This window comes from Astatotilapia calliptera, chromosome 11 (assembly GCF_964374335.1).
Source record: "Astatotilapia calliptera chromosome 11, fAstCal68.1, whole genome shotgun sequence".
In the NCBI taxonomy this organism is placed as follows: domain Eukaryota; kingdom Metazoa; phylum Chordata; class Actinopteri; order Cichliformes; family Cichlidae; genus Astatotilapia; species Astatotilapia calliptera.
Window position 1 is genome coordinate 26,637,431 of NC_137432.1, and position 23,979 is coordinate 26,661,409.

Consider the following 23,979-nt stretch of genomic DNA (forward strand, 5'->3'; position numbering starts at 1 on the left):
TTCCTAATCCTTTTCAAATGTGCACATTTCTGTGAAAAGTGAAATTACCTCATTGCCTCACCCTAAAAAATTCCATTAGCTTAATAATAAAGTAACTAAGGGAAAATGTTTACAGGGATTACTTCTTCCCAGAAACTTTCATAGCTTCCTAAATGTGACAGGCGAGTGCAGTGAACACAGACTGATATTAAAACACTTTAGCACAGTGAAATAATAATTAAATAGGAACTTTGACCTGATTTGACCAGAAGTATTTTTTAGTCAGATGCATTTACACCCCCCCCCCCCTCCCAAAAAAACAAACAAACATCAAGCCCCTGACATTTAGGTGGTGCAACATATCTACAAACTTGTTTTTCTGCCCCTACGAGGTTGTGGTGTTCAGGTTTCAAGTTGAGTAGCAATTTTCTTAGAATAATTCCTCCTCTTGAAGCCCTTGACTGTGAAAGTTGAGACCTGATAGATGAGTGCCATGAACAAACTCTAGGTTGGACTTCTCTGGCAGGCCTGATTTGTTAGTGGAAACCAGCCAAGTTTCCAGTCTTTGGTTGATATTTGATCGATGCCGCGTCACTCAGGCTGTTGTAAGGGACTCTTCTCAAGCCCTTCACTGGTTTCTTGTGATGGATGGTATCTGAAAGTTTCAGCTTCAATTAGAGCATGGAGACTTTTCTTTCCTTCAGCACCAGCAATCTAAACCAACTAGATAATCTGGCATTGCAGTCAAGACACATTTTGAGTGTGGTCCCACTTGCATTTCATCCACTGGACCACTATTTCTCCTGTGCTTTCCAGTTTTATCTCCATACCTGTGTACTACAGACACCTCTATTAGGATTCATGCTTTCTGGAGTAACTGAGGAGGTATTCTGCCCCCTCAGGCACCTGTCAGGCCCACTAAGCAGGAAGATGGTTGGGTAGATCTGGGGCATTCATCACCGTGGGCTGCACTGGCCTGTGAGCCAGAGCCCAATAGCTGTAGTTACTGTGAACAATTACACTTCCATCAGAGGCCTAGAGACCTGGTAGATATTCAGAGAGCACAAGGTGTTACACACGCTTTCCAAAACACATTTTATACCTTTTTGTTTTCCACTGGTGTTCTTTCTTCTTCAAGAAGAAATACTAGGTCAGACTAAAGACTAAAGATATTTCTGTGTCTTCTGGTGTTATCATTCTGTTATTGGTAGTCATTAAAGGCCACTGTTCCAGTCAGGTAAACCTGTATATGTTTAATTTCCCTCAAAGTATCTCGGGCATTTGCTGCCATAGTTGGTTTACTGATTGGTGTCTGCAAAGTCCTAATTTATGGTCAAGACAGCCTATGTAGAGGATCAGACCATGACAAATGTGAAACTCTCTTCTTCTTTTTTCCAGGAACCGGTAAAGACGGTGGAGGAGACAGTGGCCCGTAAAGGGCCAGATGTGCAGAGAAATAGCGAACAGAAGATCGTCACCACTGCTGCAGACTTAACGTCGATATTGCCCTCACCTCCGCCTCCAATACCCCCGCGCCCGGCCACACGATCACCCCCACTCCCACCCCGGCTTCCGTCCTTTACAGAGTATTTCACCATGCAGAGTGGAGGAGGAGCAGGATTTGGAACAAAGGCATGAGATGGAGAGAAAGGCAGGACAGAGGAAGTTGGGCAGTAGGGCGGGGGGGAGCATGAAAGCAAGGACAGAATGACAATAAAAATAGAAATAGTGACAATAACTTAAGAAATATAGTGGAATTCAAAGTATTACACTTATGACAGAAAAGGTCAGCCGAAAAAAAAAAGAAATGAAAATGTTTGGAAGGACGAAGAAGAGATCATCAGAAAAGTGAATCCCTAAACGGTCGCTTTTCACCTTTGAATGGAAACGATCAGAATGGAGGAGTGAGGAGAAATGGCTGAGGCACAAGTGCAGAGCTTGTTAAAGAATAAAGAAGCAATAAATATTTGATGTTGACCAGTAAAAGGCACACAGGGAGAAAGATGACAAAGTGGATGTAGCCAGAGCAAAAAATGATAGCTGTGCACAAAGCGGAAATGAACAAAATTCTTGAAATAGTTTTCATTCAAAAATTCATGAGGCATTGATGGTGTGCCTGAAAGAGTTTGTAAATAGCTAAACCCGGTGAGTGCTACCAATCTACATAATTTTTTGTTTTTTTTTAAAGAAGGAAAGATTTATTTTTGTTTTTTCCACATCATTAAATTGTAGTTGGTGCTGTGACCATAGAGAAACATCATGCCATTACATGTTCTGGGTTAATCTAAAAAAGGATTTTTTTTTAAATTTTTGACACTGTTTGATAAAGCTTAGATACATTTACTCTATACGAAATCTGTTCGGTTTATTTATATTCTTATATGCCTTCATTGCAGCTGGCTATACTGGATTGATATGCTGATGTGTAACTGTAAATGTCACGTTTACTGTGGGCACTCCTAGGTACAGTGCTTGTAAAAACACGCATGTTTGTATTGTATTTCCTGTCTGATTATATGTACTCAACATGACCACACAATATTTGCATATTGTGTGTATTGAACTCTTTCATTTTGTAAATGCATACAATAAGCTTCAGTATATTTCGACTGGATAAACTCTGTTGTTACTCCAGTCAAAAGCGTCTTGCGCTGTTTGAGACACAATATAAAACAAATGTTATATTGTTTTTTTGTTTTTTTTTCTTTGGTTGAATTTTCACTAGAGTACAGAATATGCCTGTTTAAAAAAAAAAGTCATTTCTGTGTATGTAGACGTTGGTGAATGTACTGATGCAATACAGCACAAGGACAGGGGTGATTTTCAAGTTACTGGAATTACTCTAGTATACCTTTTGTCAATTTTTCTTTTTGCCTCTCTTTGGCTTGCTTATATCTGACACATCCATGACTTAAAAGCTGGAGGCTGCCTTTTTTTATAGAATACAAGTAACTTCATTCTCACCTCTGTCTCAATCCTGAAACACGAATATTATATTTGTCGGGTTCTCGCGCCTGAATAATTTACCCAGTGTGAGAAGCTGAACAAATATTACTAGTTTTGTATCCCCTAATATTGAGCTATAACAAGAAAAAACAACAAAAAAAAACTTGTAGATGAACTGTGAAACAGATACCGTGTACATTTCGTCTGTCCTGCATGGAGCACTTTAATGTTCCTGGTCTTAGTCTGTTTATTCGTGATGATGTCACCTTATAAGACTGCTTTGAAACCTGTATTCCTACAACATCGAGTACTATTCCAGATGCATACACCTGTAAATACAGTCCAAAAACGCCATCAACTGTCCAAACGTTTGAAGTTAACGTTTCATGCTTAGTCAGTGTAACACAACACTGAGTCTCACATGCTGGTAAGATTTATGTAAGGGTGTCATTGAGACTGAGTACACTTGACAAATTCAGTGTTTTTTTTTTATCTCGACCTTTCATTCATTTCTGGCTTATAAAATCTGTGGCTCTGCTAATTATCCACAGATGTGTCACTGGCAATCTTTCTGTAATGGAGTTTAGGCAACGTTAGGACTGTGGTGTGTACCTTGTAATGTAATCAGAGGTGTAACTTAGTCTGTGCAGCTGAATGATACTTGAATTGGAGTATTAGCTGTTATTTCTGATTATGTTTCTGATTTGTATTTGGCATGTCTGCCATTTCGTCATCTGTTGACCATTGTTATGGTTGCCATGACTTGACAGATTAGAAACTGGGTGACTCGATATACCTACTGAATTGTGTATCCCTGCTTCAACCTTGTTTATAATGACTTTTAATTACAGAAATGACACAAAGAACTGGGGACAGAGCGCAATGAAAAGAGATTGTGTATGCATGACAGAAAACAGCACAGCTTTTAGGCTACTCAGAGTGATCTGGTTAAGAGCACATCATTAAAGCACCGTCAAATGCATTTTAATGGTGTCAAGTAATAATTCTAAAGAAGCTGTACATATACACTTTTTGCCAAAATAATAAAAAAAATCTTTGGTTTTATTAGAGGCTTTGCCTGGCTTTGTGTTATATGGCTCCTGTGTTACGATCCAGTTAGGACAAGGGCACGTGTCCAAAGGAGTAAATCTAATATTTGTAAATCAAATTTAGAATCTGTTCTCATTACAAGTCCATTAAAGTAAAACACCACAGGGACAGACTCCAGCCTGCTCACAATCTGATGTAGGCTAGCCTAATTGTTTCGCAGTCACTGCCAATATCCTGTTTGGTGACCCCTGAAGTACAGAGCCACAACAAAATGCCAGTGTTTGAGTTTCAGGTAGAGACACAAGCTTTCATTATGACTAATGTAACAGTCTTCAGAGAAAAAAATGAAAAAATATAATGCTTGGTAATGAGCAGTGTGATATAAAGCAATGTTGCTTCCCAGCAAGAAGGTGCCTGGTTTAAAGCCAGGCTGGGGCCTTTTTTCTGTGGAGTTTGCATGTTAGAGTAACCGGTGAATCTAAACCGAGAATGAGTGGTTATCTGTCTCTATGTGTTAGCTCTGCAATAGACTGGCAGCCTGTCCAGCCCAGCTGTGATCCTGAATTGGATAAGAGGATGGATGAATTTGTTTTTTTCTTTAGTTTAAAAATACACAGCTATTGCTGGAGCCATGGCTAATGTTATTAGTTACACATGTGCTTCCACACTGAGTCATTCACTGCTCCCTAGATGATAAACACTGTATACCAAAAGGTGCACTTTTATAGTCTAGTAAGCAATAAACTGACAATTTGAGCACATGAATCACCGCTGTTATTGTTCCCAGAAAAAGTGACATGTGACACATTGTATTAGGGATTTGTCAGTATGAAGTAGTGTATATGCAAAGGCACTAATAACAGGATGGTGGAGGGAAGATGTAGGCCATTATTTTGTAAATTTAGGTCTTAGATGTGAGATTGGCTGCCACTTTATTAGGTACATTTTACTAGTTATCATTTTGGACCCTGTTTTGTCTTCAGAACTCCATTAATTTATTGTGACATGGATCTAACAAGGTGCTTGACACAATCCTGAGAGATTTGGTCCTTATTGACATAATATCACAGAGTTCCTGAAGAACCCAAAGATGCTCTGTTGGATTGAGGTCTGGTGACTGTTCAGGCAATTTGAGTGCAGTGAACTAATTTCTATTTTCAAGAAACCAGTTTGAGGAAATGCACTGTGATGCTAACCTGCTGGAAGCATCCACCAGCAGACGGGTACATCGTGCTCATAAAGGGTGAGCAACAATACTCAGATTGTGACATGTAAATTACACTGTTTGTGCCAAATTCTGACGTTCCCATCAAAATGTTGCAACAGAAATCAAGACCAGGAAATCTTTTGTTACTCATTTTTTTGTGAGTCTGTGCAAATTGTAGCCTTGGCTTCCTGTTTCTGACAGCAGTGCACCTGGTGTGAACTTCTGCTGCTATAGTCCATCTGCTTCAAGGTTCAACATGTTGTGCATTCAGAGTTGTTCTGATCATGGTGGTCCAGGAAAATCAGAGTAGATCAGCAGTTTCTGAAATACTGACCAGCCCATCTGCCATGAATGAATTGAGCTTCTGCCACAGATTATCTGATTAGATATTTGCAACAGTGAGTCGCTGAACAGGTGTACCTAACAAGATGGGTAGTGATTGTACAGTTGTGCTTTATATAAATGAAATTTGAACATGTCCATAATTCCTTGTGTTAGTTCCGCTGTCGACTAATTTTATATATGACGTGTCTACCATTGTCTGTGCTGTTGCATGTCAATAGACGTGACTCAGGTGGCTGAATCACTACTTCAACCTTGTCTATACTGACATTAACTACAAGACTGGAAAACGATTAGTGAAGAGAACTTAGAGACAACGTACTGTCCAGAAGTCCTCCTTTAAACTGGAATTACACCAATTTGCACATGAAGGCAACCCTATATAACCCTGCCACGTGTATTATATTTGAAGTTTAGAGACTTTTACATCATCACTGCAATCCTTATCCTGAAAAACAAACTGCGCAAAAATAACAGATGTAGCAAAAAGTATATATATTAAAACTCATATATGTAAATTGCTAGTTTTAATTTGTTTTTTGTTAACACTCAACAGTCAACACTCTGAATTTTCTGGCAATTATTTAATTGCTCAGGCTTTACAGGGTTAAAACCAGTCATATGTAAATTACATTACTCACCTGGTTACAGTGCACTGTACTACTGGTAAACTGATTGCTGCTGTTCATGGGGTTACTTTAACATGCATCGCACACCTAAACAGTACTGCAGGACAAGCATACCCTAACGCTGCAGTGCCCATACCAAGCAGGACAATGAGCTCTGGCACACCGCAAAAAGTGCAACAGCTCAGGGGACTTGACAAAGAGTTCAAGGGGTTGACCCAGCCTCCAAACTCCCCAGATCCCAGTCCAATCGAACATCCGTGGAATGCGCCATTACAAATCCCATTCCACGGAGGCTCCACTGTGCAACCCACAGGACTCACAATCATCTACTGCCATTCACCACAGAACTCTCCCAGAGGTCCCATGCCCCAGCAGGTCAGAGCTATTTCGCCAGCTTGAGGAGAGCTGTGTAATGTAATTCAGGAGGTTTTAATGTTGTGGTTGATTGGTGTATATGTCACAAGGAGCGCTATGCATCCTGTAACGCCTTCAGAAAATTGATGACATGTCCAAAAATAATAGTAACATTGCTTGTGCTTGAAAACAACAAATTTATAAGAGTCATGCTCTGTTATAAACAGGAGATATGGAATATGCAGTTGTAGAGTAGCACAATTTTGATCATTACTTTGACTCTTTTAAAATTATAACCACAATCACCACACAGGAAAAGCAGTTTATTTGTGAACCTATTTATGAATGCTCAACAGCATGAATCTGGATTCATTAACAATCAAAGGAAAACCAAACATTTCTTGCTTATCTTAAGAAAGAATATTTATTAATACACAATCAGAAATACTTTACAGAGCTGCGGCTTCTTTTGGTAAAGAACTGCATCAGCGTCTTTAAGCCACAGTCTGCAGAATATGCAAGTGGCTCTTCAGGAGCATTTCAGTACCCCACCATCACCCTTCAGCAATCTTTGATCCATCTCCATGGTGGCAACTACGGCTTTGTGTCTAACTGTTGTGCCCTGTCCTCTCTGTAGCCTTTGAGGAGCTGGTTGATAAGAGTCAGTTCATTTTCCTTTTTTGCAGGATAAAGGGGTGGGAAAGGGTTGCCTTTGTACTCCAGAACAGCCATCTTAGCTCTGTCCAGGTTCTGTCTGTTGGGGATGCGTGCCAGCCGTGTGTAGCTGTTTGAGTGGTTCTCAAACCGTGGAGCCAGGACCTTGAAGAGCTTTGGGACCAGATCCTTCTCCTGAAGAGAAGAAGCATACTTAAAATAAGCTTCACATCAACTGTTTTATATTCAGAGCTACACGGTTATTATCTTTACAAAGTGAAGAAGAGCTGCAGACACATACCGTCAGCCAAAAACTGGCCATTTTCATCGCCTTCTCATCAGTGTCTCCCTTTTTGGCATAGTCTACCAGCTAGAGGGAAAAAAGAAAAGATAAAAGAAAACATCGAAAGTCAGACGCATGTCAAAGAAAATGAATTAAAGACCTCTTTCAAAAAATATAAGGCTTTCAAACCTTGTTAAGAAGTTTGAACCATGTTTTTTTAATATGCTAGAAGACAAGTCATGAACAAATAAAACAAATTTAAAAAAACAAAACAAAAACAGCTACTATTGCAGCATGCTAATTAAAATGAAAATCACAAATTCAGGCAGTCAGGATTTCACACATATACCGAATATTAGGGCAGGGCTCATATTATCTGCATGTCCTCGTTTTGTTTCAGTTAAGTGTGAGAATCTGCTGCTTTTTCTGTCATTTACAGTTGCGTGAGTTTCGTCATCTCATCCGTGTCTTACACTGATCCACGTGAAAACAGAGCAAAGAAGTGATGATTAATTTGACTTGACAACTTGTAATGTTGCCCTGAGAGAGGGGAAAAAACAAACCTTTCTTACAAGTGTTAATCTATTTAATTGTTATATTTGTATTAACATGTTTTGTTGATTCACTTTAATAGCTGAAACTTGCTAATTCTCAGTGTGGTACAGGCTCTGTATATTTTGTCAGGATCCTCTAAAACACTCAGTTTTACGTAGCGAGCAATTTTGTGAGTGCGGAGCCAAGGCGTGTGGCGAAGACCAATTTACATATTCACAGATGTCTGCATACTGAATAAGGCAAAGTTTTAGAGTTAGAACAATTTTAATGCAATAAAGGGTTATTTTTATATGAAAAACAACTTCTAAACAGGGATGAGCAAAACTATTTCAACTTCCTTCTAATAACACTCAGTAGGAGTCTACACAGTGCAGACATGCACACATATTAATATGCATAACCAGTTCCTATCAACTGAATAATGAAAAACTTTTAAGCAGCAAACTGCTCAGTGACATACTATATGCACAAATTTCCCACACAGGGGTTCTCCACCGCAATATGATGAAACTTGAGTGTGCTTCACACACACCTAAACCCAATTTAAACTACACACCAGGACTCACTAAACACTATTCGTGTTCAACGCAAATAAAGGATCCCTATAAGATAAAAGGCAGTTAGAGACATCTCTCTAATCCAGTGGAAGGTGCGACATGAGAAAGCCTAACCCTAACCATAGTGGGGAACAGATGTTTTGAGAGGCATGTGCACACCTCATCCCATGCTGCTGTAGGGCAGGCGTGTGCAGAAACACTAATATGTGTCCCTTTGGGAGTGGATACACCTGTTAGTCAATATTCCACAGCACCAGTGATCCGCTACCTGCTCTTGCTGTGGAAGTATTTTTTATACTCTTTTTGTTATTCTGGGGGGTGGGTGGGGTATTCTCACAAATCATATCAAGACATTTGGAGCCAGAAAGAAGTGGAAAGGTAAAAGCTACAATCAGTTTTGGCAAAATGGCCAAGAAAGCTGCAGAAATTGCAGTCAAAACATAACATAGCAGTGGTATTATAAATATTTTAAGCAGCCAAGAAGTACTGTTTTGATAGTAGGTACAATAGTACAGAAATTACTTTTTTGCTTACAAAAAAGGTAACTTATTTAATATATAAATTACTTATAAAACTCCTTTAATATTGTCTATATACAGCCTATACGGCTCAGATCTCAGTCAGACGGTGCAGGCTTATGAATGAATGAATGTGTATTTTCACAATCTGCAGTGGAAACAATGAGCTGTGAAAACCAGCAAGCGTTCAATTCATTGATTGGTTGGAAGAACGTGTCTGTTTCAGCTGACCGGAGAGTGACCCGAGTGTTGCACTGGCCAATATGAACTGATTGATTAAAACGTTGTTTATATTAATTGTTATGTTAGTAACATTAGTGAGCTGCTGTGGGTGTAACAATCCTCTTAAGATGCGAGTCCACGTGTTTCTACCTAATAACTGTACTGGCCTTATTAGAAAGGCATCCCCGCAGATTAAACAATAATGTTATTAATAATTACTCATATTGAATTTGGCTAGTTAGAACTACTCAGATACTGTTAGATTTCACCGTTTCTAAGCATACTGGTTCCTCACATGGTCACCTTTTCGGCGTAGAAGCGGACTTCATCTGCTCGGGCCAGCGTGGTTTCTATCCTCTCGTGTCGGACCAGTCCTGTCAAAATGTTGCGCAGCATGTCGATCCTGGACCGCGGGCCCAAACCCATCCTCCGGGCCATCCGGCCGTGGGAGATCAACATTTGCAACGTGAGGCGCATTTTGTCGGATAGCTTCGCCTACGAGAGCCCGCGTCAGACAAAATAAAACTCAAAAAGCAAAGAAACGTTTAGAATATAATCTACCTAAATCACTGTTTATACACAAAATAGAGCAGGTTACCTAAATGTTAGAAATATTCCGGAGGTCACATATATCAACGATATATGTGCAAGAGTTGACATTGGTGGTACGTCGGCTAATACGTCCGACTGGGTTGCGAAATTGCGAGAAGATAGTTCCGCTTAACACCGCCGCTGCCTCACCTACAACTGGGGTCCTTTTTTAAAAAAACACCTTCTCTATATGTTTTTGTTTGCTTGGTTAAAAAGCATTGTTATACTGTTGTTGCGTGTGTGCATGTAAACTGTGTAAACTGATGAATGTTACGAAACTATTCATATCTAGATAACTTTTAGGCATTGTCGTGCCTCCCACGCAAGGCTGGACTGGGACAAAAAATCGCCCCGGGCATTTTGACTAGAGACCGGCCCACCAGGATAAAGATTGAAAATGTGACGTCATTCAGGGGTAAAACTGCAAAGGATTCTGGGAACTTGTGGCAAGAGGTACTAGCGCACGCAGGCTTTCAATTGAACTCAGTTACACAGCGATAAAAAGAAACACAAAAAATGGCAAGAAGCTGTTGTATTATTAACTGCAACAGCCGGTCGCATGACAGCCACGGGAAGCCGATCGTTTTTTTTTAAATCGGATTATGTCGTTGAAGAGAAATGTTTTAAGCCATGTTTCCGAAGTAAGAGCCTACGGATGGTCTGGATATACCAAATATAACGTCCCAGAACACTCCAGTTCACAGGTTAGTCTGCTCCAAGCATTCCCACAAAGGTCAGAGTTTTTAGTCGTTAATACGTCATTTTTCTTAACATAATTGGTGATATAGGTTACAAGCAAGTCTGGCGCTGAACAGAAATTGTCGCTATGCTCCTTTATTTATTGTGCATAAATAGTGAATTGTCCTGACACGATATTGCGTTTCGCTTCTGTTATTATGGTACATTGACAAAAACATATACGTTTATTCACAGGATAAAACAGGTTTTTTGTATCACTAATTGTCCAGTGCGATTACAGCATACAATATTATTGTCACTGCTACATTTCTGTAATGCCTACCAGAAATTATTTCCACTACTAATTAATTACCGTTGAGCTCAAAGGTCCTATTAATAAACAGTTAACGAATGTGTATCTATGAAGACGATTTGTGAGACTGGTAAACTTACCTTTGTTCGTACGATGGTCTTTCGTTCTACACGGTGCATTTCAAGGTCCTGCACCCATCCATCAGTAAACTGTTCCTGGGCTTGTTGCAGTGACCTGAAGTTACTAAACTTCATGAGTGTATGCACTCACTCCAAGAACCGTGTAATTACAAATATGAGCGTGGTGAAAGTTGGGCAGCACGCTAAGGTATTTTGTCCCTCTGTGTGCTCGTAAGGGTCTAACCCTTTCACTGGTTTGATTTTTCCTCGTATCTTTTCTTTGTCTTTTCGTCGAGTCTGTCTTTGTACGGACCGGCATTGTTCTCCTTCGTTTTGTACATTCCTTTTTTGTGCGGCAAAGAAAAACAAGAAGGTATTGGAACCGGAGAATGAACGTTTTGCGGTGCTGCAAATGCTTGCGTTTGATGCGGTACTTGGATTGTTTTGCCACGAGTTCCCGGCATGCAATGCGCGAAAATCACGTGATTGCTAAACAAGGGGGCGGGTGCATTCGGCCTCCTCGGCTGTAATTGGTCCAGCCCAGAGTCGATCATGACCAATTGGCCAATCCAACACCTTTCATTATATATACCCTTCCTAAAAAAAAAAAAAAAAAAAAAAAAAAAATCCATCGGCCCATAAAAACAAAAAATCGCCAGCGGCCCATCGGGCAAATGCCCGGTACGCCCGATGGCCAGTCCAGCTATGCTCCCACGACTCAAAAGGTTATGACCCAGTCTCAAAATTTCGACTTATTCCTGTTTCAAAATTGCTGAACTTTTTTCAGATGCCACCCCAAAAAGGTTGTTTCAGCGGTAAAAAGTTTTTTTTAAATGACAAACTATCAGAGCATTATTAACCCAAGAGTTTGCAGGCTGATTTTAAAAGGGTTAGCTGGACTGAACTAGACCCATTCACCACTGAGTCAAGACAGAAGTACAGATACACCTGAAAGGGCTGTATCTGAGTGTTGTGTGGTATAGATGCATAATAGAAGGTTTTGACAATGACAACTACTTAATAATAGTAGTTTGCTTTAAAGAGGAACAAATATTGTTCTTTGTATAGAAGAATTATTTTGAAATGTACAGGTTTTTGTATCACATATTTTCCTGTTTGAAAGGCATAAGAACCAATAAATGATGTGACTGATTGACACGAGAAGGAGTTACTGACCAGTCTATGCTTTCAACAGATGCTAATATGAAAGCTTTGACATAGTAATGAATAAACCTCCCAAAACATGACTCGTGGATTTAATAGGACCGATGGGAATTTGGAGAATTTCTGTCACAAAAATACAGATTGAATCCATGCATCCATTTTCTTTTGCTTATCCTTTTAAGGGTCAGGGAGCAAAGTTTGCTGGTATGCATAACCAGCAGCATACATTAAATAGGTGATAATGGTTTATGTTAAAGAAATGGTCCTGGTCTCTGTGCATTACTTTGATATAAATGACAGGGGTTTTTTTGTCAGTACATCCATAACCCCCAAAGGCACAACACTCTGAGAGCAAGGTAAGCAACCGATATTTGAATGAGTTTCAAATCTATCTAGCTATGAAACTATATGTATGAAACTTTTACAGCCATACCTTCTATATAGGATGCAAGCACAGCAAAATGTACTTTGTAATCACTAACCTTGACTTGGCTGTAGCCTGTTGCACTCCAGATGGCCATGTTCACAACAGCAGTTGCAGAATGTTTCCTAACCCATATATATATATATATATATATATATATATATATATGGGTTATATATATGGGTTATATATATGGGTTATATATATGGGTTATATATATATATATATATATATATATATATATATATATATATATATATATATATAACCCATATATATAACCCATATATATATATATATATATATATATATATATATATATATATATATATATATATATATATATATATATATATAGATATATATATATATATATATATATAGATATATATATATATATGGGTTATATATATATATATATATATATATATATATATATATATATATATATATATATATATATATATATATATATATATGGGTTATATATATGGGTTATATATATATATATATATATATATATATATATATATATATATATATATATATATATATATATATATATATATATGTATTTTTTTTTTTTTTTTGATAAACCAACAAAAAATGTTGTTTCAAGCAAATGAGAAAAGACAAATAACACCAGCCAAGTAGACCAATCATTTGTTAAAATATGCATTGGATTTGTTCTTTTATGTAATTGCAAGGCAGAGCAATATTCAGTTAATTAACTTTCTTCTTGACTAAAGATGATTATCAAAATTATTGCTTAGAATTAAATATTATAAATGAGCTATTTATTTGACAGCATAAATGTAAATATTAAAATGAAAAAAGATATTAATAAGATGTGAAAATAAAGAACTGCATCCTGCTTTATGTGGAATTCCCAAAGTTACTCTGGTATAGGTTAAAATACATTAAAGTATCCCTACTTTTAAAAAAATGTAACAGCTGGAATTAGTCATGATAAATATTAATGACTTTTTTTTAGTAGCTTTTACATTGACACAGAAAAAAATGTAAGAATTCTAATAAACAGTCTGAGGATTAGACATACATTTAGCATTTAGTATGCGGGACTCTTTAAAATCTAACAATAATTGAAATGTAGATAATTGCAGGACTGCAGGATTGTTAATTGTCACACAGCAGTTGGAAATCAGCAGCAAACCTCTGTATTACTGATACATTGATTATTCAAATCTAAATTTCTGAATGGGTCTGATTAATTTGAGTCATCCATTATGCTGCAATCATTTTTGCTATAAGAATAGTTACATGTTGTCCTATTTGATTTCTCACTGCTGCATATTTCTTTTATGGTTGAGTTCTGAACTCGGCCTTGGTGTTATGTGAACAATCCATATGTTGCAGCCATACGGGGTTAGATTTAGAAGCCTTACAGGTCTGGAATGGACCACCTGCGTCTGGTTTACACCTCACTATCAATTTGTGTGTTTTAGTTGACTGGCTATCACAGGATAAAGACTGAAGTGAAGTAAAAGGATACAATTTCAGCCATGAAATCTCTGGTTTTCATTTTGCTAATTGAAGTTGCTTGCAAGTGCAGACAGTGTCTTGTGCACTGTGCATGTTTCTATAGTGCAACAAATGAATTATTATTTCTGTGTCAACAGATGATGTTGATGGGCATGAGTGTGAGCCCTACTCCCAGCCCCAATCAAGCGTCTTCTGTGGTTGCTCCCTGGTCAATGAGAACTGATGCAACTGATGGGAAAAATGAACAGAAAATCAAAATCTCTTTTTATCAGCTTCTTTGTCTGTCTTTTGCATGGAGTTGTGTATGGGAGATCATCATACTGGAGCCACTGAGGGTAATGAGGAGTTTGTTAGTGTTTTCCATATAATCCAACAAGCCTTCTGTGACAGTTTGGCACTTGTGAATGACATCAGGCTGCTCAAGCTCAGCTGCCATAGTCAACCAGTATGTGAAGCCTGTGGCTCTGCCCGCTGGCTGTGCCTCTTCTGGGACCACTTGCAAAGTCTCTATTATCCCCAATGTTCTTTTGTATTTGCTGCAGCTGCTGACAGGCTGCGGTGTGCAGAAATTCCCTTCCTGTCTGAAGATTACTGTCACATTACATACCCCAATGTAGTTGACTACACCGTATTCTGTAAAGGATACCTGGATGAAGGCAGGCTCCTGCCAGATATGTTTCTACTTTTCTGACAACATACGTTCAAACTGGACCAACCACTTTTTTTTATTTCTTTAAAGTGCTGAGGGCTGAGCATTGCATTGCAAAAGTTCAGAGTTCAAGTATCAATATTCACTGCATGTAAGTCCAAGTTTTTCTCTCAAGGTCACTCTGGAGGTGCTGATTTCTGCAAAGTTGTGCTGCAAGATGTATATTGGGGATATAGAAAAGCTGAGAAAAGCTATCCTACACCAAGGCATCATGTTAGTGCTTCCAAACACCCCATCCCCTGTGCCAAACATGACCCTGTTCACTGTAATGATCCTACAACATCCTGACTGATGCTGTTCAGTTTCTATGTCTGTGTTATGATTGAGTGGCTGCACAACACAAAGGCCATGCATTAACTGTGTATAAATTGGACTGGTTCTTATATAGCACTTTTCTACTCTATTTGAGCACAACTTGCCTCATTCACCTATTCACACAAGCATGCATCAGAGAGATATTTAGTGGGGATTGAACCCCAACCTTCCGGTTAGTAGGTGACCTGCTCTGCTGCCTATATTTTTCAGCAATTATATCTCACATATAATTCTCCCTTTTCAAATAAAATAAAATCACAGCACTTGCTCTATCACAACTTTATATGCATGTCCTATGTTTTATGAATAAAACAAAGCACATCATTTCTTTCTTGGGGCAGAGGCAAACCTTTCATATCTGAATTTAGTTTCCAGATTACAAGGCTGACGTGTAACTGGAGACGTGGTATGTACCTTTACAGTGTGACCAGAAAAACAAACCAAACTCCCATTTCCGTCAGCTAACAGTTAAATTAATCAAATTTATACCAAAATAAAATTTGCGTGATTTAATTTGGTCTTAAGAGTTGCTTTATAGAATATTGCACAGGATTAATGTCAGAACATTACACATAAATGAAATTATTTGTTTTGCTGTGACTGTTTTAACGATGCATTAGGGAAAGAGTTTCTAACAAGTTGTTTGGTTTATATTAACAATTTGTATACATATATTACAGATATGAAACATAAGTCAGTACAGATAATAGAGAAGCAAAAACTGTCTACATCACACATTGCATTATGACTTTCCTTGTTTGCTAAAAATTAAGCCATCTCTATGCAAATAGCGAGGCCAGTTTCAAAGACAGAGATTGGTTCCTCAATGACCAATAGGAACTCCCCAGCTCCCTCCCTGTGTATATAAATCAGAGCTCCAGGTGAAGTTCTCTCATCTGTAGGATCACTCAGCAACCATGAGGTCTCTGGTCTTTGTTCTGCTCATTGGAGCTGCTTGTGAGTGTTTGTGAGAAGTTTTAAGGCTTCTTCTCTGCTAACAGTTGGTTGGCTTTCTTCCCAGATCGCACCATTAATCATCATAGCTTTATTATCTCAAAGTGGAAAATTAATTATGTTTCTGTATGCACTCAAATAGGTTTGATTTATGCATTTGACTGGAAATCAAACAGCATAGATGTTTCACTCCTGATGTAAAAGTGTAGGAGTAAACAGTTTGTTTACACTTGTGTTTTCAGTTGCCCTGGATGACGACAAGATCGTCGGAGGGTTTGAGTGCACACCTTACTCTGAGCCCCATCAGGTGTCTCTGAACTCTGGCTACCACTTCTGTGGTGGCTCCCTGATCAATCAGAACTGGATTGTGTCTGCTGCTCACTGCTACAAATCGTAAGTATATTTCTATAAGATCTATAAGATTACAGGTCTGATTTTCAGACCAAAGTTGTGCAAAATAAATTTTTATTGGAAGTTTTATACTAATTTCCTGTTTTTCAAATGTTTTCAGTCGTATCCAGGTGCGTCTGGGAGAGCACGACATTTCGGTCAATGAGGGAACTGAGCAGTTCATCGACTCCTCCCGTGTCATCCGCCATCCACAGTATGATTCCTGGAATATTGACAATGACATCATGCTGATCCAGCTGAGCCAGCCTGCCTCCCTCAACAGTTATGTGCAGCCTGTGGCTCTGCCCAGGAGCTGTGCTCCTGCTGGCACCATGTGCAGGGTCTCTGGATGGGGCAACACCATGAGCTCTAGTGAGTAACTTCTGCACGTTAGCAGTTTAAAGTTAAAAATGTTTCATGACATTTGGTTCCATCAGCATGAATTGTTGTTCATCCATACGCTGTTTCAAACATTGCAGCTGCTGATCAGGACAGGCTGCAGTGCCTGAACATCCCCATCCTGTCCTACAGTGACTGTAATAACTCCTACCCTGGCATGATCACTGACTCCATGTTCTGCGCTGGATACCTGGAGGGAGGCAAGGACTCTTGCCAGGTATGTAATAAGTCAAACCTGCAACTGTCCCCTTCTCGAATAGTAAAGCTTTCTTAAAATGCCACAAGAGTGGATGTATCCCACAATGACAACGACACATTTAATTTATATTTAATTAGATTTAAATAATTATTTCTTGACATCCATCTTTGTTTTCTTTACTTTTATTTTCAGGGTGACTCTGGTGGTCCTGTTGTGTGCAACGGTGAGCTGCAGGGTATTGTGTCCTGGGGCTATGGATGTGCTGAGAGGGACCACCCCGGTGTCTATACCAAGGCAAAACTATATGCTTTCTTTAATTTAAACAGTTATGTCATATTCAATTCACATTGTGTGGCTTCAGTTAAACTTCATCATCCTGTCTACATTAACAAATCTCAATCTGTCTCCATTCACAGGTCTGCATCTTCAACGACTGGATTCAGCAAACCATGGCCAGCTATTAAGTCTGATCCTTCGATCACCACTCTGCTTGGCTGCATTTTTTTTAACCAGTTTAACTCTGCTCTTCTGTAGAGTTCTGAATAACATGCAGTCAACTAAATCAATAAAATCACACAAACTGAGTACTGTTTTTTCATTTGTTTTACAATATATACATTTGATCAATAAAGAACTAACATAGACATGATAGCCAACAGCTATTTAAGATGTAGCAGACAGTCATTCACAGTATTGTTCATATAAATGTAAGGCACACACAGAACGTTATACACCTTGACCTTCATTAGTTTTACCTGATTATCTGCAAATTGTTTGACAAAAAAAAAAAAGGAAGATAAATCAGTGCCAGAGATGCCAGCAGGATCAACAAACTAATCCGCAAGGCTGGAAGCATCATTGGTCAGAATTTGGAGGTCTTTGAGTCAGTGAGGGACAGGCGGACACTGAACAAACTGGCCTCCATCATGGAAAACCCATTCCACTCACTCCATTTCACACTTCTGAGGTGGCAGATCTCCTTCTCCATCAGACTGATTCAACCTCACTGCCATAAAGAACACTTTGGGAAATTATTCCTACCGTTCTCTGTAAAGCTGTATAACAACTCTTTACTCTGTGACAGGTGAACACACCTGCCAGGCATAAGATCCCAAACATATTTTGTATGTTTTGTTGTATTTTAATCTGATTACTTCTAAGTAATCAGAATAAAATTAATCTGATTACTTAGAAGCTTTTTAATTTATTAGTCTCGATGAATCGCATTTAATTGCTCAAGAAAATTTGCCCCAGAGTCTGAAGACAATGAAGAGAGGTGGAGGCTCTTTGCCTTTGCTGGCTCCTTTGTGCTGGCATCTTTACACTGTTCCTGCAGCAGGACCTCAAGGCTGGTCCAAACCTCTTCTCGCTCTCCCCTTGCAAGACACTTTAAATCCTTAAAGCCTGGGTCAAGCACAGTAGCTATCTTGAGCCACTGATGGTTGAGTGTAGTTACACGTTGGGATAGGTCCTTTGTGAAGGCAGTCTTAAATTTCACCAAGTAGTTTGAGTCATCATCAGAGGCCTCCATGGTGTGATGCAGATGGCAGAAAGCAGTTAAAACTACTAAACCTAAGACATATGTCTCACCTCCAAGAAGCTCAGTCACAAACCTGTAGTAGACAGTTCAAGAAAGTAATTATTCATCTACACAGTAACTGTCAACTATAGAGCTTTTTGAAGAAACACTAACAAAGTTAAAAAATAGCTTTATTTGGCTGCAAGGACAGTCACCAGCTTTTGGAGTTTTACCAGCTCTGATGGAGTTAAAATGACTAACTTGTGCTTTTTTTTGTCTAAAGCAGCGAGACAGCCTCTTGATTCTTTAGTAGACAAGAAACCATATCCAGCGTTGAATTCCATCATGTGGAAACATCCTGTATGAGTGGCTCTTTGTGTTGCCCCAGTCTTGTTTGCTGCTGGTGCAGTTCCTCCATATTAGCAGGGCTGTCTGTAATGCATCTAATTTTGCTTGCTTTTCAAGCTGTTGAATTTTACTTGAAATAGTCGTTCAGCACAGCAGTTGAAAAGTTGGATCACCTGACACTAACTGTAGCACATTGTCTAACCCCCTATCTTCTACCACCAATAGTGGTCTACAGTCCAGAGCAATCCATTTTGCAAGAGTAAGTTTGTCTGATGTTGACTTACTAATTTTGCCCTGAAGTCAGTCTTGATGCATTCTCAATCATCCAGGAAAGTAAATTGCCATCTTACAATGCTGTGATTGCAGCCATTCCCCAACTCTCTGTGAATGGTACTCATGGCCATTGATCAGTGGGTTTTGGTCAGTGGTTGTTGACCAATGGTCATGAGAATTTGCATAATTATGATGAAGGAACTGACCTCCCAGCTCATTGTTCCCTCAGTGGGATGGTTTCAGTCATTATGCAAATGTAGTGTTTATAAGATTGGGGAAACCTGCAGTCAGCTGAGACGGAAGAAGTCACTCGGATGAGTGACGAAACGTTTCTCCCACAAAACGCTACGTCCAGATGAAAAGAATCAACTTTTGGAGATCAGAAGTCAGTCATTTCATCAAGTTTGGGCTGCCGACACCTTTTTTGGTACTCGGACTGAGACTCATAGTGCTAACAGCTCCAACAGTTTCGGTCCTTGCTGTTTTGTATTTAGATGGTACCCTAAGGTTGAAGTGCTTCGGTGGTATGCAAACTCCTTTTTACACAGTTTGCACAAACCCACGCTTTTATCAAGGCTTCTGTCAGGTAGTCCTTTCAAAATGAACTTTGCCTTTGATCAGTCCTAGCAACAGGCTTTCTTCTGATTGTTGCTCTGATGTGAGCATCAGTTTAATCTATACCAGGAAATTGTGCATTAACAAAAGTTCCCCTTTGCTTGGAATGCAAAAGCTGTGTCCAAATTCAGAGGCTGCATCCTCCTGAGGCCGATTACGTCACACAGCGACATGACAAAGGCTGCCCAAATTCGAAGACTCCTCCAAATGCGGCTGACAAATGCGTCCTTTATTTCCCCAGATTTGAAGGATGGATTGGGTGTATCCTTCGTGGCTCAGCCTATCCCAGAATTCATAGCACGGCACAGCTAATTCCAATTTTCAACAATGGCAGCAGCAACTTAGATTTAATACTACTCTTATTACTCTTATAAACTTTTAAGATATTATCAGGCGAGGATGTAGCTGTGTAAACTTCAAATATCTGTGGGATTTATCAAGATATCACACATTTGCAAAAGTGCTCCAACGTTTTCAGAGACGTCTGTTACCCACCAACTTGAGGCAATCAGGGAAAGAGACACAGGTGGGGAAAACAAGCAGCAGGGTCAACAGAATCAATTTAGGCGCACGAGGGACGCAAAACTGAACACAACACACACAGGACAAGAGACTATCAAAATAAAACAGGAACCTAAGACTGAGACTGACACTGAGACACATCGACGTAACAGGCAAAAGACAAAACTGACAAAACACAAGAGATATCACATAAATGTAAACACAGGAGGGCCAGAAAAACTCTAGAACAACAAAAAAATATGATGAATACAAAATCAGAATGAAAACCGCCACAGGACAACCACTTCCTCCACTCCTAAATGGCCTGTATTTGTATAGCGCTTTACTTAGTCCCGATAGACCCCAAAGCGCTTTACACTACATTCAGTCATCCACACACACAGGTGATGGCAAGCTACATTGTAGCCACAGCTGCCCTGGGACGCACTGACAGAGGGGAGGCTGCTGGACACTGGCGCCACCGGGGCCTCTGACCACCACCAGGCAACGGGTGAAGTGTCTTGCCCAGCGACCGAGACTGTCGGAGCCGGGCTCGAACCAGCAACCTTCTGATAACAAGACGAACTGCCAACTCTTGAGCCACGATCGCCCCCTTCACAGATTTACTGTAAGAAATCCTACTTTAGGTAAGAAGGTTTTTAATTTGCTGCTCACAGCACTTCAATGTCCAGTGTGAATTTAGTTTTCAAGTGCTGTGAAACACACAGATGTGAGATAGTGCGTTCCAGATATCTAAATATAGAGATTATATTTACCTTTGTCGAAGTCTGACCAGAGACACACTAATTTCAAACAATAGGGGCTGACTTATTAGTCTATTGTTTTATGAAAATATACATTTAAATTTGTATTTTATGAGAGCTTATGCATGAAAATGGTTGCATATACAAAGGAATCCTTTGAAAGAGTTCTGTTGGAGATATTAAAACCACTAGGATTTGTAATTATATCATGCTCCACTGTCAGTGCATAAAAGTCTGGGCATAGGGAAAAAGTGACCCTTAAGTGCTTATTGAAGTGAAACAGTTCAGGTCTGCGAGGCTACAGAAACAACCACAAAAAACTATTTAAGAAATAAAATAATCCTATTTTCAAACATTCCTATGAAATTTTCCTCATTTGCTAAAAAGAAAGCCATCCCTTTTCACTATTCTGCTCATTACTGTCATCAAATATTGGCAGGATTGAAATTAACTTTTCCCAGTATTACAAAAAAAATTGTAATAAGTTACTAGCAATTAAAATATAGATTAATACAATGATACAAAAGAGTAATCTATTTATGTGCATGATTTATATCAAGATATTTCTAAAAAAATAAGCCATCTCTATTCAAACAAATCACCAACCCCAACGAGCCACACAAGAGATTGGCTCTTTGCTGACCAATAGGAGTGCTCAGAGAGCTGGGCAGCTCTCCTGTGGATATAAATGAGAGCTCCAGGTGAAGTCCTCTCATCTCCAGAATCACTCAGCAACCATGAGGTCTCTGATCTTTGTTCTGCTCATTGGAGCTGCTTGTGAGTGTGAAGTTTTATCTGAGCAGATTGTCTTCCTCTCTGACTGGCAGATGTTTTTCTTATTAGACTAAAACTTCATCCAACATAACTTTAGCTGCTCATGGCTGCAGCTTCACAATGATTCTAATCAAATACAATGTACTTTGGGCTGGAAATCAAACAGCATAGATGTTTCACTCCTGATGTAAAAGTGTAGGAGTAAACAGTTTGTTTACACTTGTGTTTTCAGTTGCCCTGGATGACGACAAGATCGTCGGAGGGTTTGAGTGCACACCTTACTCTGAACCCCATCAGGTGTCTCTGAACTCTGGCTATCACTTCTGTGGTGGCTCCCTGATCAATCAGAACTGGATTGTGTCTGCTGCTCACTGCTACGAGTCGTAAGTATATTTCAGTAAGATTTTAAATCTTATTTAAGGGAGTGATCCACAATTAATATTTGTTGGTAGTTTCTGAGTGTTTGAATCTATTCTTTCTGTTTTTCAAATGTTTTCAGTCGTATCCAGGTGCGTCTGGGAGAGCACGACATTTCGGTCAATGAGGGAACTGAGCAGTTCATCGACTCCTCCCGTGTCATCCGCCATCCACAGTATGATTCCTGGAATATTGACAATGACATCATGCTGATCCAGCTGAGCCAGCCTGCCTCCCTCAACAGTTATGTGCAGCCTGTGGCTCTGCCCACGAGCTGTGCTCCTGCTGGCACCATGTGCACAGTCTCTGGATGGGGCAACACCATGAGCTCTAGTGAGTAACTTCTGCACGTTAGCAGTTTAAAGTTAAAAATGTTTCATGACATTTGGTTCCATCAGCATGAATCGTTGTTCATCCATACTCTGTTTCAAACATTGCAGCTGCTGATCAGGACAGGCTGCAGTGCCTGAACATCCCCATCCTGTCCTACAGTGACTGTAATAACTCCTACCCTGGCATGATCACTGACTCCATGTTCTGCGCTGGATACCTGGAGGGAGGCAAGGACTCTTGCCAGGTATGTAATAAGTCAAACCTGCAACTGTCCCCTTCTCGAATAGTAAAGCTTTCTTAAAATGCCACAAGAGTGGACGTATCCCACAATGACAACAACACATTTAATTTATATTTAATTAGATTTAAATAATTATTTCTTGACATCCATCTTTGTTTTCTTTACTTTTATTTTCAGGGTGACTCTGGTGGTCCTGTTGTGTGCAACGGTGAGCTGCAGGGTATTGTGTCCTGGGGCTATGGATGTGCTGAGAGGGACCACCCTGGTGTCTATACCAAGGTAAAGCTAAATAATTTCTTGAATGTAAACAGCTATCTTAAACTAAGTTCTCATTGTAGAACGTTCATCATCCCATCATCCTCTTTTCAATAACAAACCTTGATCTGTTTCCATTCACAGGTCTGCATCTTCAATGACTGGATTCAGCAAACCATGGCCAGCTATTAAGTCTGATCCTTCAACTTCTTTCCGACTCTGCTGCAATTCTTCTATCATTTTAACTCCATTGTTGTTGTCGAGTTCTAAACAACTTGCAGTCAGAAGCCACCTAAATCAATAAAGTTATTCACCTTGACTTCCATTTTTTGCCTTCTGTTTTCCTACAAAACCGTTTTTTGATATTTAAAATAGTAAAACAAACATTTTACAATCATATCCTGGAATTTAGGAAGTAGGAGAAAGGCAGTTACTTTGTACATAAATCATCTGAACTGCTGAAATCTTCTCTCTACTTCAATTTGCCACTGCTGCTGCTGTTTAGAAAGGGATTGATACATGCCCAATAATCTGGGACTGGTAATAACAAATTACATATTTATATATTGTTTGCTATACAACAGTCTATGTATCCTTAAATAGAATTTTGAGCTAATTTTGATCAGTGACTGTCTCTGAGTTTTTTTATTTGGTAAGTTCATGTAATCTGCTTCAAACCTTTTCTGTGGACATAAGTACGACTGAATCTGAGGCCATCTGGATATAGGGTGGGCTCCTTTTAAGGGTCTTTTTACTCCTTTCTAACATGCAATGGCAATTGATTGGCAGAGCCTGTTACCACTGTCGCAAGACATCATCATCAGTCACTCTTATGGTGTAACTTTACACGTGGCCAGAGTTCAGAATTAAGACAGAAACCAGCTG

The 23,979-nt window shown here is 39.3% G+C and overlaps 4 protein-coding genes across 5 annotated transcripts in view; 3 read left to right on the forward strand and 1 right to left on the reverse strand.

Annotated features, from left to right (window-relative positions):
• Window positions 1-1,828, forward strand: part of tmem145 (transmembrane protein 145) — a 39,526-nt gene extending 37,698 nt beyond the window's left edge. The window contains exon 15 of the mRNA XM_026184683.2: window positions 1,378-1,828. Within this exon, the coding sequence (XP_026040468.1) occupies window positions 1,378-1,617 (240 nt within the window). The 3' untranslated portion in view covers window positions 1,618-1,828. The remainder of the gene's footprint in view (window positions 1-1,377) is intronic.
• Window positions 1,829-6,912: 5,084 nt separating this feature from the next.
• Window positions 6,913-10,030, reverse strand: mrpl17 (mitochondrial ribosomal protein L17). Of its 2 annotated transcripts, XM_026184915.2 has the most exons (4): window positions 9,895-10,030; window positions 9,600-9,791; window positions 7,463-7,531; window positions 6,913-7,356 (listed from the first exon to the last, which is right to left on the reverse strand). In XM_026184915.2, exons 2-4 carry the CDS (start codon window positions 9,771-9,773, stop codon window positions 7,102-7,104), a joined length of 498 nt encoding a protein of 165 aa, XP_026040700.2. In that variant the 5' UTR covers window positions 9,774-9,791; window positions 9,895-10,030; the 3' UTR covers window positions 6,913-7,101. The 2 variants fall into 2 exon arrangements, with proteins under 2 accessions (XP_026040700.2, XP_026040699.2); XM_026184914.2 differs by having other exon boundaries at window positions 9,600-10,004.
• Window positions 10,031-15,987: 5,957 nt separating this feature from the next.
• Window positions 15,988-17,638, forward strand: LOC145431825 (trypsin-1-like). Its single transcript, XM_080308036.1, has 6 exons — window positions 15,988-16,069; window positions 16,309-16,459; window positions 16,578-16,828; window positions 16,936-17,072; window positions 17,247-17,348; window positions 17,471-17,638. The coding sequence occupies exons 1-6, from the start codon at window positions 16,030-16,032 to the stop codon at window positions 17,516-17,518; spliced, it is 729 nt and encodes a 242-aa protein (XP_080164162.1). The 5' UTR covers window positions 15,988-16,029; the 3' UTR covers window positions 17,519-17,638.
• Window positions 17,639-21,738: 4,100 nt separating this feature from the next.
• Window positions 21,739-23,413, forward strand: LOC145431824 (trypsin-2). Its single transcript, XM_080308035.1, has 6 exons — window positions 21,739-21,851; window positions 22,081-22,231; window positions 22,348-22,598; window positions 22,706-22,842; window positions 23,017-23,118; window positions 23,239-23,413. Exons 1-6 carry the CDS (start codon window positions 21,812-21,814, stop codon window positions 23,284-23,286), a joined length of 729 nt encoding a protein of 242 aa, XP_080164161.1. The 5' UTR covers window positions 21,739-21,811; the 3' UTR covers window positions 23,287-23,413.
• The last annotated feature ends 566 nt before the right edge of the window (window positions 23,414-23,979 follow it).